The sequence below is a fragment of the Ursus maritimus genome, unplaced genomic scaffold (genome assembly GCF_017311325.1).
Source record: "Ursus maritimus isolate PB19 unplaced genomic scaffold, ASM1731132v1 scaffold_36, whole genome shotgun sequence".
Lineage (NCBI taxonomy): Eukaryota > Metazoa > Chordata > Mammalia > Carnivora > Ursidae > Ursus > Ursus maritimus.
Window position 1 is genome coordinate 11,976,268 of NW_024426230.1, and position 19,488 is coordinate 11,995,755.

Consider the following 19,488-nt stretch of genomic DNA (forward strand, 5'->3'; position numbering starts at 1 on the left):
AAGGGAAACAAAAGCAAAAATAAACAAGTGGGACTATATCAAACTAAAAAGTCTCTGCACAATGAAGAAAACCATCAACAAAACAAAAAGGGAACCTATTAATCGAAGCAGATATTTCCAAATCATATATCCAATAAGGGCATAACATATATAAAGAAATGTATAAAGAATTTATAAAGATTCATAAAACTCAATAAATATATATAAAATATATAAAAAGTATATAAAATATATAAAGAACTCCTATAACTCAATAACAAAAAACAATCCTATTAAAAAATGGACAAAGGATCCAAATAGATATTTTTCAAAAGAAGACATACAGATGGCCAATAGACACATGAAAAGATACCCAACATCACTAAACATCAGGGAAATGTAAATCAAAACCACAATGAGGTATCACCTTACGCCTGTCAAAATGACTATTATCAGAAAGACAAAAAAATAACAAGTGTTGGTGAGGAAGTGGAGAGAAGGAAACCCTTGTGCACTGTTGGTGGGACTGCAAACTGGTACAGCTACTCTGGAAAACAGTACAGAGGTTCCTCAAAAAATTAAAAATAGAACTACCATATGATGTAGTAATTCCACTACTGGGTATATATCTGAAGAAAACAAAAACACTAATTCAAAGAGGTATTTGCATCCCTATGTTCACTGCAGCATTACTGACAACAGCCAAGGTATGGAAGCAACCTAAGTGTCCACTGAAGGATGAATGGATAAAGAAGATGTGGTTTTTATACACAATGGAATACTATTCAGCCACAAAAAAAGAATGAAATCTTGCCATTTGCGATAACATGGCTGGACCTCAGGGTATTATGCTAAGTGAAGTAAGTTAGACAGAAAAAGAAAAATTTCATTCATATGTGCTTTCATTTATATGTGGAATCTAAAAAAACAAAACAAAACAAAATAAAACCCAGACCCACAGATATGAAGAACTGACTGGTGGTTGCCAGGACAAAGGGAAGGGTGGTGTAGAATGAGAGGAGAATTAAGAAGTAAAAACTTCTAAGGGCACCAGGGTGGCTCAGGTCAGGATCCTGACCAGTCCCAGGACTGAGTCCTGCCTTGGGCTCCCTGCTCAAGCGGGGAGTCTGCTTCTCCCTCTCCCTCTACCCCTATCCCCTGCTCGTGCTCTCTCTCTCTCAAGTAAGTAAGTAAGTAAGTAAATAAATAAATAAATAAATAAATAAATAACAGCTTAAAAAAAAAAACTGGAATGGATAATCACCCATCCAAGGGCATCAAACTACAGTGAGAACCAGAGTAAATGTGGATCACACAGTGCAGCCCTTAATCTATGGGCCACTAGCTGCTCAGGATCCCTCTGGCCACTGCATGAACCTTGCAATAATGTGACCCTGCATTTCATGACTGAATTTCTTGGATCCTCCTCATCATATATTTGACCACATAAAAAATTTACTGAAAAGCATAATTTACTGTATAAATATAGAATATTAATATATTGATAAACAGGCCTTCTATTAGGCAGTATTCTCTACAGTTTCTATAAATACTTTGTCAAAGTAATCTATAAAAATCTGGGCTGACTCTGAAAGACAGTGAAAAGAAGATAGTACTTCTCAACTATTTTTTGGTTATTTAAAAATCGTACAGGAAATGCAGTGATTCAAACATATATAAAATTTTGTATACAATATTAGGAGTTCAATTCAGCTAGTCCCCTGAAACTTACCATGTAGACTCCAGGTCAAGAAAGTCTTATATTAATGCACTTTTCCCTCCACTGTTACATAAAGATGAATGAAAACATGATAATTAAACTCTAATAAATAATACTTAAAACCTATCAAATAAAATCCTAAACAGGTTCTTTGGTGGCTTAAAAAATGCATTTAAGGAAGACATTCCCTTGAGGAATTTTACCAGTAACTGTTGCAACTTCAGCGGAGAAAGCTTGTTGATTAAGACTGCTTGTTTCAGAATCTATCTGCAGTGTGGTTAGACTAGCCACTTCCTGCTCTTCAGCACTCTGATGATGGCCAGAACCTGAATCCACATCAGCAGAGGATGTAATCCCAGCATCAGCTCCAAAGCCAAAATCTAAAGGAAGAAGAAATGCTAGTACATCGAAGTCTCAACTACAAAACGAAAGTATTTACAAAAGAGACAAAGCGGGGTGCATGGGTGGCTCAGTCAGTTAAACATCTGCCTTCAGCTCAGGTTATGATCCCAGGGTCCTGGGATCTAGCCCTGAGTCCAAGTCCCGGGCTCCCTGCTCAGCAGAGAGTCTGCTTCCCCCTCTCCCCTTGTGCTCTCTCCTCTCCCTCTCTCAAATAAATAAACCTAAAAAAAAAAAAAAAAAAAAAAAAAAAAAAAAAGACGAACCTACTTCAGCAAAATGATTCAATATTAACATTCCCCCTAAATCTATTCTATTTATACACAAGTCAGACAAGTGCAAATAATGTTAACAGTTTGAAGTTTATAATTAGAAACAAATTTTTAAAGGTTCTCATAGCTTATTACTAACAACAATAAGGACAAAAAACAAACACATGTGATGTATCATCACTATTCTTTTCCAGGTTTTCTGATAGCTGGTAATATGCTTTTCAAGAATTTTAAAATCTCTAATATGGGTGTATACAATAAAAATGGCACATATGCGGTAAAAACCATTTTTGTCTTAAATCATATATTTCGTTCTGAGATCACAGTAGTATATAATCAATGAAGACAGAAAACATGTTTCTCCAGTGCATCTCCCAGCTCTTCACTAACTGGGTTCCCAAGGTTTTCATGTTCTTTTTAAAATTTTTGGTACTCTTCACTGCCAAGTGTAACACAGAATTATATCAGAAAAGCTATGTGGTAATGCTACAGCACCAAATAATATCAATGCTGTCATTTTAACATGAAGTGATAATTCAAAGGCTCTGGGTAATGAACATTGAACGTATCTGTATTAAACATACTGAAGCACTGAACTTAACTAGATAGTGGTTCCCAAATACAAGTGCATGAAACAGCATCAACTCATTACTATGTCCTTTATTCTAATGTCAAATCCACTCTAATTTTTTTCCTTTCTATATGTTTGGTTTTAAAATATCATTTGTTTTATGAAAGGACAGTGCTTTTTGTTTTTTAAGTGCCTTTAGTTTGGTGAAATACAGTGGTCCCAACTTGAATTCCCTAAAATTTCCTTTGGAATTTCACTGAAAAATGAAATCAAAATATGTGGGAACCCTTGTCTAATAACATTAGAGAGGAAGGTGATGGTTACATAACCTCTAAGTCAGTCTCAAACGGAAAACAATCAACAAGAAAACATATTGCTCAAATAGAAAAAGATACTTGCTGTCAAATTTTCGGCCATCATATTGGAAAGCGCTGAAAGAATCCGAATGACTATCTGAGCTGATAAGATCACTGCTCCCTGCACTGGCAGGAGAAGTCCATTCTGAGGGCACACCTGGGTCATCAATAGGGCGCATTTGGTTTTGCTTATTTAGAATATCAGGGAGGTCTTTGGGAATTTCAAGACTGCCTGGACTACTTCCTCTTCTTGTCATAGTCTAAAAATTCAAGAAACATCTTACTATTAAAAAAACTTATTAAACATCTGAAATCTTGAATTTCCAAGACAATCACAATAAATGTTGAGATTTAGGGTCTGAAGTAGGCGGGGGGAAACACAGTAACCAAACAATCTATGTAACTGTATGGAGCCATAACCTGAATTACTGTTGGTTTGTCTAAAGTAGAGATCCAGTTATGATATGGTGAAGACAATTATCATATGGTTTCACTCATTTATGGAACATAAGATGTAGGAAGATTAGTAGGAGAAGAAAGGGAAGAAGAAAGGGGGGGTAAACAGAAGGGGGAATGAACCATGAGAGACTATGGACTCTGGGAAACAAACTGAGGGCTTCAGAGGGGAGGGGGCTGGGGGAATGGGATAGGCTGGTGATGGGTAGTAAGGAGGGCACGTATGGCATGGTGCACTGGGTGTTACACGCAAGTAATGAATCATGGAACTTTACATCAAAAACTAAGGATGTACTGTATGGTGACTAACATAATATAAAAAAAATTATTTAAAAAAATGATATGGTGTTGGGCCTAAGACTCTTTAAGCCTCAAAAGGATCCATGGAGTGAAGTTAAGAGAGTAGAAAGAGCAAAGTATTCAAACAGAAAAAGCAGCAATAGTAGATATAGTGGAGGGAGGAAAGAGTGATGACAAAGAGGTTATTCTATAATGATTATATATAATGATTCTATTATCTTTTTCACATTCAAGGAAAAAACTAAACTAAAAATAAAAGGGAAATGTAATGGAGCTATAAACATTCACAAGTTCAAATCCAAATGGAGTGGCCCCTGGGTGACTCTTGATTTTAGCTCAGGTCATGAGCTCAGGATCCTGGAATTGAGCCTCATGTCGGGCTCTGTGATCAGTGGGAGTCTGCTTGAGATTCTCTCTCTCCCCGTTTCCCTCTGACCCTCCCCCTCCTCTCTCTCTACGTAAAAATCTTTTTAAAAAATCCAGTGGAATGTGACCATTTAAAAAAGGCAATTCCATATGTATTTATCTTTCCTTAGCAAACATTGTTAGGGGTACAATTGCTCCTATTTTCATTCTGCCATAATTCTAATAAAACAAAGATACTTTAAAATCTATTCTGAAGTTATCTGTAATGATTATGTAATCAATATTTATGCTATCAAACTTATGGGAGTTGGGTCGGAAGACCTCTCTTGTTATTTTTCTTGCTAAGGGTCAGCAGTGGGCAGGAAGGTAACCTATGAGCAAATATGAAAAACAGAGGGAAGATTAGAAAGTAGGGGCTTATACCTAAGTAGTTAAGCATACAGGTATTCTTATCTTTTATTCTGGTCAAAATTATAAGCCTATTTGTTTTATGTTTTTAAATAAAAAATATTATAAAAGTATAATTTAAAATCTTAATTCAAAAAAGGGGTTAAATTTTAGAGGAAGATTATTTTGAATAAAAATTCACAAACATACACACACACACACACACACAGAGGTACATATCTTTTAGTTTCTCTACTCTCCTTGCTAAACCAAATAAATAAAATAAAACAACACTTACTGAGGCATTACCACTTCGAAGTCGTTCTGCTATAAACTCATCCATCAGATCAGGAACATTAGCATTGCTGCTGCCAATATCACTATTAAGAGGGGGCAGTTTTGGGCTCATGTCCTCTTTATTGACTAAAAATAAATAAATAACTATATATAGTGAGAAAAGACTTAACTGCATTTCCTGAATTTGAAACAAACAAAAACAACCCAAAACAAATCACCTATGCCGTATCAATTATTTGCCGAACATGCATTTATAAATAATTTCTCTCCCTTTAGATTTAATTTTAGGAATTAGTAAATTGATATTTACTTCATTTAACTAAGCAGATGTTAGTCAATCTTCAGTATAACCTTAAACAGCAAGAAAGCTTATAGATAAGCACTAGCTGGAGTTAGGTTAATATTGCCTATAAAGAAACTGGTATATTTATCTTTCTTCCTGCCTCTATGCTTCTATTTTGAGCCTTAAAAACTTAGAATTCCATTCTTGCCAAGGAATATTTGCAAGGAATCTATCCCTTGAATCTATGCACATCTCAGTGGGATATAAATGCATTTAAGTTTAGATAAAAAATCTATAATTGTGACATAATGTCATTTCTATTCACTACAAAGTCTAATTTTATTGCTTTAAGAAAAAAGAGGTTTATTTTCACAAAGGTTTTTCTGTAAAAAGAAAACCCACAAAAGTTATTTTGATTTCTTTATGACTACATTAACAAGAAAGTTTTAAACTTGGGGAAAAAACTTATAGAACATAAGATATTTACTTATTTCACTATTATACTGTTGAAAAGTTAATTTCTCTTCAATTAAAAGAAAACCAGCATTGCTTATATTCCTAACGAACTAAAAAGCATTTCAGGTTAAGAAAATACACTGGTCAAGAGTTCACTGTGAAATACCATTATCTTTATATTACTGGCCAGGCTTTGCTAAGCTGTCGAATACTGCCCTCAAGTGGCATTAATGGCTCAATGCAAGATGCATTATACAGCATTCTGTTAATCATGCTAACAAAACCATGTTAAACAAACAAAATCAAAACCTACCTTACTGCTGAAAGTTAATTTTCTATGTATGTAAAGTTATTTTAAATTTGAATCAAGATAAGAGAAGACAGTTACCATAATCTTGCTTTCTGTAATCTGTCCATAGAGGTTCCATATTTAAATCATGATTGGCTATCATGAAACCTTTATGCACATCTAAAATCTCAGAAAAAAGAAAAGTACTGGTAAGTGTTTTAAGGACTTGCATTCTATACAAATGAATGCAAAACTAAAAAGCCTACAGCTTGTTTTGAAATGGCTTACATGAAAAGTAACTAAATCCACTTTGAGATTTAAGAAATAATTTCTCCTTCAATAACTAAAAATGTTGGTGTTGGTTGTAGGACCTTGATTTCCATTATGTTACATAATGTCAAAGTAATTTTCTTCTAAGAAAAAATGATAAAACCCAGTAAATCAGCAATAAAAATAATGAACTCAATGAGATAGAGCCGGAGCCCTTTTAAATATAAACTACAAGGGGGCAGGGGAGAAAGTATTCCAACTACTTAGTAAACTTGATTTCATGGCTCATGTAGTACATACTCAGAAAAATATTTGATTTCGATAGCCTCTGAAAGGTCATTAAAATTTTCCTGTATCTTCCTCTTTCCTATCTTGTTCAGCAGCAAAGAGGTTTAACTAAATGCCTTATAAGGGAAATTAGTAATTTAAATAAACATTTTATGCTGGGAAAAATACAGCTGGGAAAAGGCGCATGCATAACCAAACAGAGAGAAAGCAGTGACCATCCCAAAGCTTTTTGATTGCTTATAGCTTGCTTCAATTGCATTAAGCCAAACTGGTGCTGTCTTTCTCCTTTTGCGCTCTGCACACTGTTAGTGCTCACCTGCAGCTTTCCTTCCAAAATAGCCCATTACATGACTGTACAGATCCCTCAGTGGAGCCTCTGGTGGCATTCTGTTCTGCCTCTGTGGGGAAACATTTGCCTTCGGCTTCGAAAGAGCATGTACAACAGTTTTATAAACGCCACCCAGGGAGCCCTGCTGTAGTCCTGCCTCATGACTTGATGATCTAAGAGTACTACGGCTACCTAACTGATTACTTGCAATCCCGTCTTTTTGTAATACAGTGGTGGGAATCTCTGCAGATTCCTTCATTGTTTTACTAACTGATGCTGTACCAACTGCATCTAGAGGCCTGTACACACCAGGTTTTACTAACTCTGTAAAACTACTGGAGCTGGCATGAGGGTTGCTGGCGCTGCTAGTGCCGCTACTACTGCTGCTGCTACCACTAAAGCCGCCAAGCTTCCGCAGTCTCATCTTCCATGGAGCCTCTTTGTTTTCCAGAGGATTATAAAACTGAACTGACTCAGTAGACGGTCTAAAAGTAACGTGAACGGTATTTCGTTTTTTAGTAGCAATTTTCATGATTTTGGCTCTATGAGTTACTGTTTCAGACAAGCTCCTTTTAGTTGGAGAAAGCTTGCTAGTGTTTGTAACATGAGGCAGTCTATGGTTAACAGGTGCTTTTAGTGAAGTTTTCTTGGCATGCATAACATGTGGGACAGTGGTTTTTTCATTAATTTGCACACCCTTAACCTTTTCGACTAGTGTTACATCTACACAGGCATCTAATTCTGTGGCTGTCTGTCTAAACAGGTGTTTCCTTTTTTCTTTATCACAAGGTCTATCCGAACTAGGTTCTGATGATTGTTTATCACTGTTTAGTTCCTTAGATTTTTCATAAGTTTTTGTTCTCATAAAACTGTCTAACTGGTTAGGTGCAATACTACTCATGAAGACAGCTGCATTTGGTTCTTTTTGAAACTGAATGTTTTCAGGAGTCCCAGCAAAAGAGGCGGTATTTTCTGATTTACTTTCTTGGTCTATGTATTCTAACTTATCTAAAGATGATCGTTCATCCCTATTAACTGCAATAATCATTTCCTCAGAAGCTGCATCTTTGCCTAACTCATTTTTACTATGATTTTCCTGGTTTTCCTTAAAATATTCTTTCAGGGAGGAAAGAAGATCGTCATCTCCTTCAAGGTCAATGTACTGGATTTGTTCAAAAGCTGAATCTGCAAGTTCTACTGGATCTATTAAGTGACAAAGATGGTCATATATGCTATCACCAACTTCCAGAGAAGACTCTCTACTATGAGTATCAGTGATGTGGCTTTCAGTGGATCTAGTTATTGAAGAAGCCTCTGTGGAACTCTGCAAGCTTGGCGCATGACGGGATGAACTGTCAATGACAGGAACTGCACCTTTGGCTCGTTCAACAGTGAATGGTTCCAAGATGTCAGAAGTGCTGCTACTTCGAGGCAATGGCTGCTCCTCATTCAAAGCACCAAAAACTTCATTTCCCGTGTCTTCACTTTGTGAAAAATGTCTGACTCTAGTTGGGCGGGGAAGTATTTGAGCATCATCAATATCTGTAAAAAAGAAAAATTATGAAGAGTACGAACTATATGAACACGAAAAATATAGTATTAATTTCAACCATACCCTAAGCATATGCTTAAAACAAAAAAATTCTGAGATTTTTTGGTTATCTCAATGAAAAAACATCTATTAAAAATAGGAATCTGTTTTTAAATCATGATGGGCACAAGCCAATATAGCATGTAGTGTCAATGAATTAGAAAACTATCAGAATACATTTTAAAATGTTAACATGCATAGTAACAGTGAGGTAATGAAACATTTGGAAGTGCAGTTAAAGATAGAGCTGTGCCAATAAATTAAGCAATTTAAACTTGCTATTCAATTTTTCCTACTTAAGTTCCAAGCAAAAAAAAAGATCTTAACACAGAAAGCTGATTTAAGTATTCCACTGTACAATCTTTTGGGTCTCATAAATTCTTATTTCTTCTTTACCAGGCAAGAGGCATTATCTTTTCTTCAAATCTTGCCTATCTGTTTGATCACATGTTACAAATGGAAATCTCCACCCTCTTCCAAAAGTTCTCTTTGCCAGGAAACTATTTATCTGTTCTACTGAGGTGTTTTATTTTTTATAGCATTAATATCTATTCACTCTATCAAATAAAAAGCAGTGTTAAAAAATTGTTGTTCTTTTTTTTCCATTTCTCACAAACACCATTTAATCTACTAGGAAGAAACCTCTGCCTATCATTGGCCCTTACCATTAAACAAACATGAAACCTTAAAAACTGTATCTAGGTCTTTTGGGGTACCTGGGTGGCTCAGTAGGTAAAGTGTCCAAACTCTTGATTTCGGCTCCGGTCATAATCTCAGGGTCCTGGGACCGAGCCTGCATTGAGCTCCATGCTCAGCAGGGAGTCTGCTTGGGATTCTTTCCCTCTCCCTTCCCCCTGCTCGTGCATGCACGCATTCTCTCTCTCAATAAAATCTTAAAAAAAAAAAAAAAGTGTCTACGTCTTCTTACATCTCTAAGATTTTACAGTCAAAATGGACATTACAGATTATCTCGTTTAATTCTCTTACTCAGGAAATTGAGGCCCGAAGAGGTGAAACCATAAAGTATGAGAAGCAGGCTTTATGTTCCATGTCACTGCATTGCTTTCGCTCTTAAGTATATGGTAAATCCTCAAAAATATTTATGAAATTGAAAGTCACAACTTGAAATACTATTAAACTATAGGTATATGCAAATTAGAAATTTTAAAATTAGGGGCGCCTGGGTGGCACAGTCGTTAAGCGTCTGCCTTTGGCTCAGGGCGTGATCCCGGCGTTCTGGGATCAAGCCCCACATCAGGCTCCTCTGCTGGGAGCCTGCTTCTTCCTCTCCCACTCCCCCTGCTGTGTTCCCTCTCTCGCTGGCTGTCTCTCTGTCAAATAAATAAATAATCTTTAAAAAAAAAAAAGAAATTTTAAAATTAAAGTACAGTGTCTATGAATCCACCTTGGCCTTTATATCACCAAGAAAAAAGTAAAAAAAAATTTTTTTGCTTTTAAGCCAGCAAAATATAATGAAAAAAGGACAAAGAATCAAAAAGTCAGATGTTGTTACTCATTAGGCTTATAATGCAAAGGTTGTAAGTAACAGAACCGTAACTGAAAATGAGATTTAGATCCACAGTAAAACAGTGACTTATCCAAGATCACAAATTAACTTATTGATTGTGCTAGGTCTAGAACTTAGGTTTTCTTACTCCAGATTCTGAAACCAGTGTTCTCATTTATAAAATGGAGACAGTAATTCAAAATACTCTTGGGAACCATGCTATGAATAAAAGGAGGCTGGTCCTTCTGCCATTTTATCCGTATCGACTTCTTTGTACAAGGTCCACAAGGAGTCACTTTATACATAGATTCAGAACAAGGGAACTTTGTATTATGATAAGATTCCACTATATTCCTGAAGATACATTTAGATTCCAAGCACAGGTCAAATACACAATACCATGAGAAGTTAAGACAATTAATTTATTTTACCATTAAGTTGAGGGGAATATTCTAAAAATGACATTGGCTTTCTTCTTCATACACTCCATTTAAAAATTCTTCTAAATTAAAAGTGAAACATTTCCTTAGAAACTAAACATTTATGCATTTATACCCATTATTTATTATTGCAGCACATAACTAATGCTTATTTGTCTGTCCTAAGGAATGTAAGTATTTTGGTTTTATTTTATCTCCCATAATAGGTCATTACAACCTCTGCCTAGAGGACAGAAATTACATTTAAGATGCATTTCAAGTTTCTTTCCACAAAATATCCTAATAGGACTTAGCAAAGGATAAAAACTAATTTTCGACCAAAATTCTTAAAAATTTTGTAGTTGAGAGTTTAATCTGCTCCAGTTCAAAATTAAAATTTTATTTTATTTTTTTTAAAGATTTTTAAAATTTATTTGACAGAGAGAGACAGCCAGCGAGAGAGGGAACAGAAGCAGGGAGAGTGGGAGAGGAAAAAGCAGGCTCCTAGCGGAGGAGCCTGATGTGGGGCTCGATCCCAGAACACTGGGATCACGTCCTGAGACGAAGGCAGACGCTTAACGACTGCGCCACCCAGGCGCCCCCAAAATTAAAATGTTAAAACCTTAAACAAACTGAGGGCTTCAGAGGGGAGGGGGGTGGGGGAATGGGATAGACTGGTGATGGGTAGTAAGGAGGGCACGTATTGCATGGTGCACTGGGTGTTATATGCAACTAATGAATCACTGAACTTTACATCAGCAACCAGGGATGTACTGTATGGTGACTAACATAATATAATAAAAAAAAACATTAAAATAAAAAAAATAAAATAAAAATAAAAGCTAATGTTATGGGGTGCCTGGGTGGCTCAGTTTAAGCATCAGACTTTCAGCTCAGGTCATGATCCCAGGGTCCTCCCATGTCAGGCTCCTTACTTCAGCGGGGAGCCTGCTTCTCCCTCTCCCTCTGCCTGCCACTCCCCCTGCTTATGCTCTCTCTCTGTCAAATAAATAAAATCTTAAAAAAAAAAGGTAATGTTATGATTCTAGCAAATATATGAACTTCAGAAAAGCAGAATATTAGTTTTAAGTTCCTTTATTGACATTTCATAATTTTTCTATTCTAAACAAGCCAGTAAAGATTACTGTGAAGTTTTTTTGAGAATTTCATCCCAACCCAGTCCTCACCTTGCATAATCAGAATATTTAGCCACTATTTCAGTCTGTTTTTTCCCTAAACTTTTTTTTATCATATATGAATATCCAATATTTTCATGCAAGTTTAAGAGGGCAAGAGCTTTAAAAAATATATTTTTCTATCAATAATGTACTGCTTGAGAATTTAAGTTTAAATTTAAACAAAAAATAATATTTAAGCTTTAAATATAGTTCTCACATGGGCATGTAAGAATAGTAACTGAATAACCTCAAAGAAGAAAATAATTGCTGACTTAAGCATAAGTAACTGGAGCAAGCCTTCAATTTAAAGAAATGCTGTATACCTGCATTTTGTTAAGGAGAAAAAGACTAAATGAAAGCTAAACCATATAGTCTCTTCTACATGCTAGGCATTGTTACAAGCATCTTACACATATTAACTCATTTAATCCTCACAACAACACTGTGAAGTAGGTGTTGTTATCCCCATTTTATGAAGAAACTATTTAAGTGACCTGTCTGAGGTTACACAGCTAGAAAGTGGAGAGGTGGGATTTGAGATAAAAATTAGTCCATGTTCTAAGTATCCTGAGTAATATATATCATATATTCATGAAATAATTAATTTTTTTTTAAATTGGCAAAAATTAATTGTATTAAGAAATGATAAAGCAGCATAATCATTTATCTCTATAAAGATAAGAATTTAAGAAATAAAAACTTAGTCAAATACAAATATTAGTAAATTATACAGAAGAAAACAACCAACAAACTTTGCACTGGATTGCTGAAAATAACAGTGGCTTTAGGTTTAACAAAAATGGGTCTTCAATACAATTATGCTGCTTATATTTTACTTTGAAAAATAGAAGCCTCTAAATTAAATGATTTTAATCTAAAGTATTAGTAACCATTAAATGAGCAAAACAAGAAAAAAGTTTTTTAACAAATTTTTAAAAACTTTTGAACATTGATAAAATGCTTCCTATAGAGCGTACAAAGTGCTAGAAATGTCAAGTTTTATCTCTGGATTTTCTTAATAATGTTTAGTATGAAAGTGCTGGAAATTACTTCTGGATTAGTTTTTTTTTCCTGACTATTCTGTTTCAAAGAAAAGTTTCCTTTGCTATTTTGAATGATAAGCTGTAAATTAAAGTGTAATATTAGCTTGCAATGTATAAAAAAAATTTTCTTTCCACTGGAATTATGTTTCTTCAGGATTCTGTTTGTATTAACATCACAATATCCCCATTGCTTGAAATAATCCTTGTCACATAGTGGAGGCTTAGTACACTAATAGTGGTAGAAGGATAGCATCTCTTTTATATTAAAAATTAGTAGCTGCTAATTCATAAAATATCAAGCTAGTTCCTCAGGAAAATAAATCTCTTAAGTTATAACACTAGCATACCACAGGAAATTTTAACAATTTTAGAAAACAGGTACAGAATCACGTGCCAAATCCCTTTTACCCAAAGTTAAATTCTATTCTCGATCAATCATAAACACTAGCAATCAGTAATATTTTTAAGCTCCTGAATTCATAAAAATCATTTATACTAGTTTACAAAGAAGTTCATGCCATTTTAAAGCTGAAGTTTTTTTCTGGATTTACCTAAAAGAAATGACAATGTCCTTCATGTAATTAAAAAATGTTTTTGCCTATTTGGGTAACATGGCAATGTACTTTCAAGGTAAGAACCACAGAGCATCCATGTTTCCAATTTTATTACTAACAGAGTCTAGTAAAATCTATTTTTAAGACTGGATGTTCAATTTATAGGCAATTCAAAGCAGTATCTACATCACTGAAATCATGGGAAAACTGTTTATGCTGATGTTTTGTTGCAATTGTGAGTCTTATTTTATTGCTTTTATTTTGGTCATTGACAGAAATGCTACTGGTTTTTCTAAATTACTCTTACACTGGCAACTTTGCTGAACTTTTACATATTCTCATAGTTTTATCAACTTGGTTTTCCCAGTTATTAAATCAGGAAGGCTCCTTCTGATGCCCCAATGTCATAATTCTCTTGCTTAGAGAAATTAATAAAGAAATTTTAACTCACAAAAAAATTAAAAGCAACAAATCAACTTCAAATAATTAATTTTAATTTTAGACCACTAAAATTTAAAACACTAGACTATCCTCTACTCTTTTATCCTTCTAATATTGTTTCCCTTACTCTTAAATTTTAGGAATAGACAGATAACCAATACATTTTTTATGTTAAGAAAATTACACTGTTTTGTTTATGAACATGTTATATAACGCCACTTTAAGTTAGCTTCAAGTTTTGAGATGTACTTTTAAAAAATACAAATTATTTCAGCAAAAACAAAACAAAACAAATCAGATTTGGAATTATGCTAGAACCAGCAGATTACAGGTAGAAAATCTGTAAAAGATTACTATCACATATTGATGGTAAGACAGCAATTCCTTGGTGTGTAAAGAAGGGCCTACTTGTTTGGTTGGAGGTGATTAGGCAGAATTTAGGAACAGGATGGGGCATGAGAGCTAACATTTTCTTTCTCCTGATACTCAGAAAACACAAGTAGAAAGATCAAAACATTTTTGCTCTACAGAGCTCAATTCAAATAATGAAGCCCTGTTAAACAACATTAGCAGCCTATGTAATATGGCCTAGATAGACTAGAGTCTAAGAGTAAGCATGACAAACAAGTTAGCAGTTGAGAACTAGTTCAAAGAAAGCAGATCTGTAAACTTAATTTCTGGGTGAGAAACCCACACTACTTAATTAGAAAATAATAAGAAACAGTTGGAAAAGTATAAACAAAGTCAGGTGCCCACGCTGCTTATGGTTTTTTACATCGCTTCTTTCACTGAAGTATTATTTTTGGCAATAAAAGCTAATTTGCTCAAGAACAATTACTGAGATTTCTGGCTTCTCTGTCAACCATTTATCAGAAAAAGAAAGACTGTTTAGCCTAGCCTACCAAATGTTTAATTAAAAGTATAATCTAGTTTAAGAATAAGGGACAGGGAGCGCATGCTTGCCCAGACACCTGTATTACTTGTAGAGCTTTAAAAACTAATGTTAGATGCTAGTGCAACCCCCAGAATATTACATCAAAACCTGAGGGAGATGCCTGGGAAAAAATATTTCAATTGTTACACATGAGTCTATTGTTAAGAACTAATGAGACATATAGAGCAAATGCCTTTGAATTAGTCCCCCAGCTTAAGAAAAACTCTTCAATGATATTCAGCTATTCAAATAGTTTGGTCTGTATAAAGCTATAAAGAGCATAAATAGCATCACATAACAGTGTAGGTAGAATGGACATCTAAAACAAGAATACTGGAGGAGAAAAAGGGGCTGGACAGAAATAGGGTGCTTCAAAAGCTGATGGCCCATTTTTTAACATCTTAGGGTTAAAAAGGAAAAAGGAATTAAACAGTTTCCTTTTACCCTCATAAGTATTCAAGAGTATTAGGTAAATATTTTTCCAGAGAACTCTACTTCTAACCAAAAGCTAGAGTGACTGTCTATGAGTGTTTTCACTGTTTTTTTGGTGAAGTAGTTACAGAAACCTCAGCTCCTGATCTTAAATGATTTCATTCACAAGTCACTTCTCAGGAAAGAGGAGTTTTTGCTGCTACTTTATATGTTCCTTGCCTCTTTTAAGTCTTAAAAGAAAAATGGTTTTTACTAAAATGAACCAAGTCTAAATTTGGTTTTATGTCTTATATGTAGTACACATGCACAAAAAACTGGAAGCAACTGCCTTGTAAGTTATCAATAATAAGCACTGGTTTGGAGGATTATGTATATTTTTCATATACTTTTCTATATAATCCATATTTTCTAAAATTAACATTATTTTGATAAACAGATATGAAGTTTGTTTTGATTTAGTGACTGATATCTCACCATTATCCTACTCTTTAAATCTATCACAGAATGCATGTTATCCCAAATGAAGGAAATGAAAACAAAAATAGAACTGCCACTTAGAAAATTCCTTTCATTCTTCCTAAAACACCTTCCCCATTAAATCACTAAAAGGTAATCTTTTTGTATTATGTATTTACAGTGAAGTAAGGATTCTGAAATAGACACCTACCCTAGTGAAGGCACTACCTTACATTTTAAAGGCAACAGCTCACCTTTATTTTAGCTTTTAAAAAATATTTCAGCACTTAACATGCATATTTGCCAAAATATTATTTAAGTTGCAGACAAGAAATTTTGTAAAGCCCTTAAGATTCTAAGGAAAAATAAATCTTCCTGACAGTTTTAACACAGCAGGGGAGTATTTGATCCAAACATTTAAGAATTAGTGTCCAAGGGGCACCTGGGTGGCTCACTTGGTTAGGGTTCTGCCTTCCTTTGGCTCAGGTCATGTTCCCAGGATCCTGGGATCAAGCCCTGCATTGTGTTGGGCTCCCTGCTCAGCGGGGAGTCTGCTTCTCCCTCTCCCTCTGCCCCCGCCGCCCCTGCTTTGGGTGCTCCTGTGCTTGTGCTCTCTCTCCCTCACAAATAAATAATATCTTTTAAAAAAAGATCTAGTGGCCAAAATTCATTTCAGTTTTTCTAAACATGTCAAAAATGGTTTGCAGTAAATGCTTTAAAAATATTTCTTAAAACTAAAAAAAGCTTGAAGCAAAAAATATATCTCAGAGAAGTTTACAACAAATTGGGAGTTTCTTTTAGCTATATACAGTAAGTTATAAGAACAGAAATATTGTTTTGCCCATTTATGTAACTTAAATTATAATTTGATGCAATCAACCAAAATCAGTGCTACTTACATAGGAATGTACAGTGCTTAAATGGAGCGCCAAAGAGACAAAATATCCAAATTCTTTATTTGTAGCTAAACATCATATGTAACAAAAATATTTGCTGTTTTCTTCTGTATATTCAAATTTATATTATTCCATTTACATATTTTCTAATCTTGCTACTCTTTGCATCGATAGCTTAAATTATTTAGGTAGCCTAATCTTACTGCTGTCAAATATATATTCATTCATCATCAAATACTTATTGAGCACCCAGGTTTGGATTTGAGGCCAAATTTTCTGTTTTATTATTGTCATCCATAAAACTGCAAAGTCAACTATCAATTTCATTATACAATTCATCAGAGATTCATTATTTCTATTATACTTTGGTTCTAAAAAATAATATTGAACACTTCTCAAAAACACAATAAAGAATATGTCTAAATATTTATCATTCAAGGTATCTTGAACTAGAAAACACAAACATACCACAACCAATAACTGAATAGTTTATTTTCTCATTTTTAGAAAAGTAAAATACTAAGTTTTATTCATTTACAGTGTTTTCAAAGAAAACCAACCACAGGAGTGTCTATTTTTCTACATATATTCACCTTTCAATATGTCTGACTGAAATCTCTGATCTTAATTAGATTACAGATGGTGGAAAGCACTTCAACTGAAATATCATCATTAATAAAAAATTAAAATAATAATAATAATGCACCTTCCCTTTGGGACGCCTGGATGGCTCAGCTGGTTAAGTGGCTGACTTGATTTTGGTTTGGTTCCTGATCTTGGGGTCCTGGGATCAAGCCCCATGTCAGGCTCCACGCTCAGCGGGGAGTCTACTTCAGGATTCTCTCTCCCCCTCTGCTCTCTCCACCCCCCACCCCCACTCTCTATCTCCCTCTGAAATAAATAAGTCAATCTTTTTTTTTTTTTTTTTGAAAAAAAGCACCTTCCCTCGCATAAACCTTTAATCCATTAAGAACTGAAAGGATAAAGACAGGTGGTTTAAAAGAAAAAAAAAAGTCAACCTCACCAAAAGTGGCACTGTCAAGGAAACACACTTAAGAAGAGTAGTAAGAAAGTACCTAAAAATGTACAAGTCATTTTCTTCAAGCTAGCACATTTTGCATAGTAACTATGTTTGCTTCTGTCTAAAAGATAAGACACTATATGATTTTATTCACACAAAATTATTTTTTAAAAAAGCTACAGTGACAGAAATCAAAAGCGATTATGTGGGGGAGGGGTACTGACTTGAAAGTGTCACTAGGGAATTTGGGGGATAATGGAAATGTTCTACATTTTCTTTGGGATAACAGTTAATAGGAGTGTGTATAATTCTCAAAAATCATTGAACTGATGCCAGGATCTATACATTTTATTACATGTTAATTAAACCTTATTAAAGAGCAGACCATCTCATCCTAGTACTGGGGATCAATGACCTGAGACGGAACTGAAAAGGTGACCAGGTTTTGAGGTTCCTTAAAAATTGGGGCTTCATAGAATGGTTTTCTTTATTCGGCTTAAAAGTGAGTTCTTAGAATTCTATATCCTATTATAATCTAATATAATCTAACATAGATACAAAGATTTATTCCAAAGCAACTCTAAGAGTATGTACTTTTCTCAATTATTGATTCCCCTTACTTACTTCCATTACTACAGATGATGGAGACGCATTATTCAAGATTTACCATATCATTAGTCAAAACAATGGGAAATTAAAAGTCAAGGCTCTGATTGTTACCTTTCAAATCATCTTTTGTCAGACACCTATAATGACATAAATATATATTACTACTTCTTTTAACCACCTGAGAAGAAAAAACTCAACTGTAAACAGAAAAAAATTGACAACCAAAAATATTGGACATTGGCACAGCACTAAACTTAGCACTTCCAGAATGAATGCCAGGATAGCATTAGAATTCAAATAACTCAAAATGTTGATTTCTCAGCCACTTTCCCAATTTCCCATGCCTCCCCCATAGAAATTAACTTTGAAGAGTTTATTTGATTAAGCAAAATTTGAAAGCAGAAGGATTAAAAAGTGAAAAAGGTGGTGCAGAAATTAGCAGAGGTGGCACTACCTGAAAGCTCATCAGAAAGGGGAGTGAGAACAATATCAGGCAAGAAGGGTTTGGAAGTATGGATCAGAACAGGAGCACTTTTAGCACTGCGTATATAGGCCGATGGCAGAGCACATTCACCAATGGATCGGCTTCTCATGGCTTTAAAAAGGAAAAGAAAGAAGTGGGGAAGGAAAAAAGAAGAGTGACTATAATGAAAGGCTTGTGTCACAGAAAAAGCAGCAACAGAGAAAACTAAAAGATACAAAGGAAGGAAATTTTAAATTAAAACATTTCAGCACGGCAAATACTGGCAAGCTGTAAGAAAAGAAATCAGAGAACACATGACATTTCCAATGTAAAGTTTTTGGTGTAAAGCAGGAAAATGCTTTTTATTATTAGCAGTTACAATGGTATAGCATTAAAAATCAGCAGACACTTTAAATTAGCACTATGTTCTCAAATCAAGGGTTGAAAAGTTCATTGAATGGAAACACTGAAAAGAACTCAACATTATTAGTTTAAAGAAAATTTGGTACTATATTTGGGCATTTCTCTGAGCCATTATGAGGCAATTCCGAGTCATTCTTCTTAATGAAGCTGAATTCCAAAAACAAATCATTTCTACTTTCATACTCTTCCCTAACAAAGTTTCGAAGTCACTCTTAGGTCATTTTTAGAACATTTTATGTAATTCATAATCTAAAGGATTGAATCTCATGGTTAGTATTCGATCTTGGGAGGAGAAGAATGCTTACTTAAATCCATATCTCTTATTTATATTAAAGCGTAACAGTATATAGGATGCCTGGGTGGCTCAGTTGGTTAAGCGTCAGACTTCGGCTCAGGTCATGATCCTGGAGTCCTGGATAGAGCTCCACATCAGGCTCCTTGCTTAGTGGGGAGTCAGCTTCTCCCTCTGCCTCTGCCCCTCCCCCTGCTTGTGCTCTCTCTCTT

The 19,488-nt window shown here is 34.7% G+C and overlaps 1 protein-coding gene across 2 annotated transcripts in view; it reads right to left on the reverse strand.

Moving 5' to 3' along the window:
• RALGAPA1 (Ral GTPase activating protein catalytic subunit alpha 1) overlaps positions 1 to 19,488 on the reverse strand; it is a 252,075-nt gene that overhangs the window by 139,989 nt on the left and 92,598 nt on the right. The window contains exons 17-21 of one of the 2 annotated variants that reach the window (XM_040620839.1): positions 18,553 to 18,693; positions 7,006 to 8,559; positions 5,105 to 5,229; positions 3,341 to 3,557; positions 1,903 to 2,079 (exon numbers count right to left, since the gene is read on the reverse strand). In XM_040620839.1, the coding sequence (XP_040476773.1) occupies positions 1,903 to 2,079; positions 3,341 to 3,557; positions 5,105 to 5,229; positions 7,006 to 8,559; positions 18,553 to 18,693 (2,214 nt within the window). The remainder of the gene's footprint in view (positions 1 to 1,902; positions 2,080 to 3,340; positions 3,558 to 5,104; positions 5,230 to 7,005; positions 8,560 to 18,552; positions 18,694 to 19,488) is intronic. The other variant, XM_008694072.2, reaches the window with a different exon arrangement.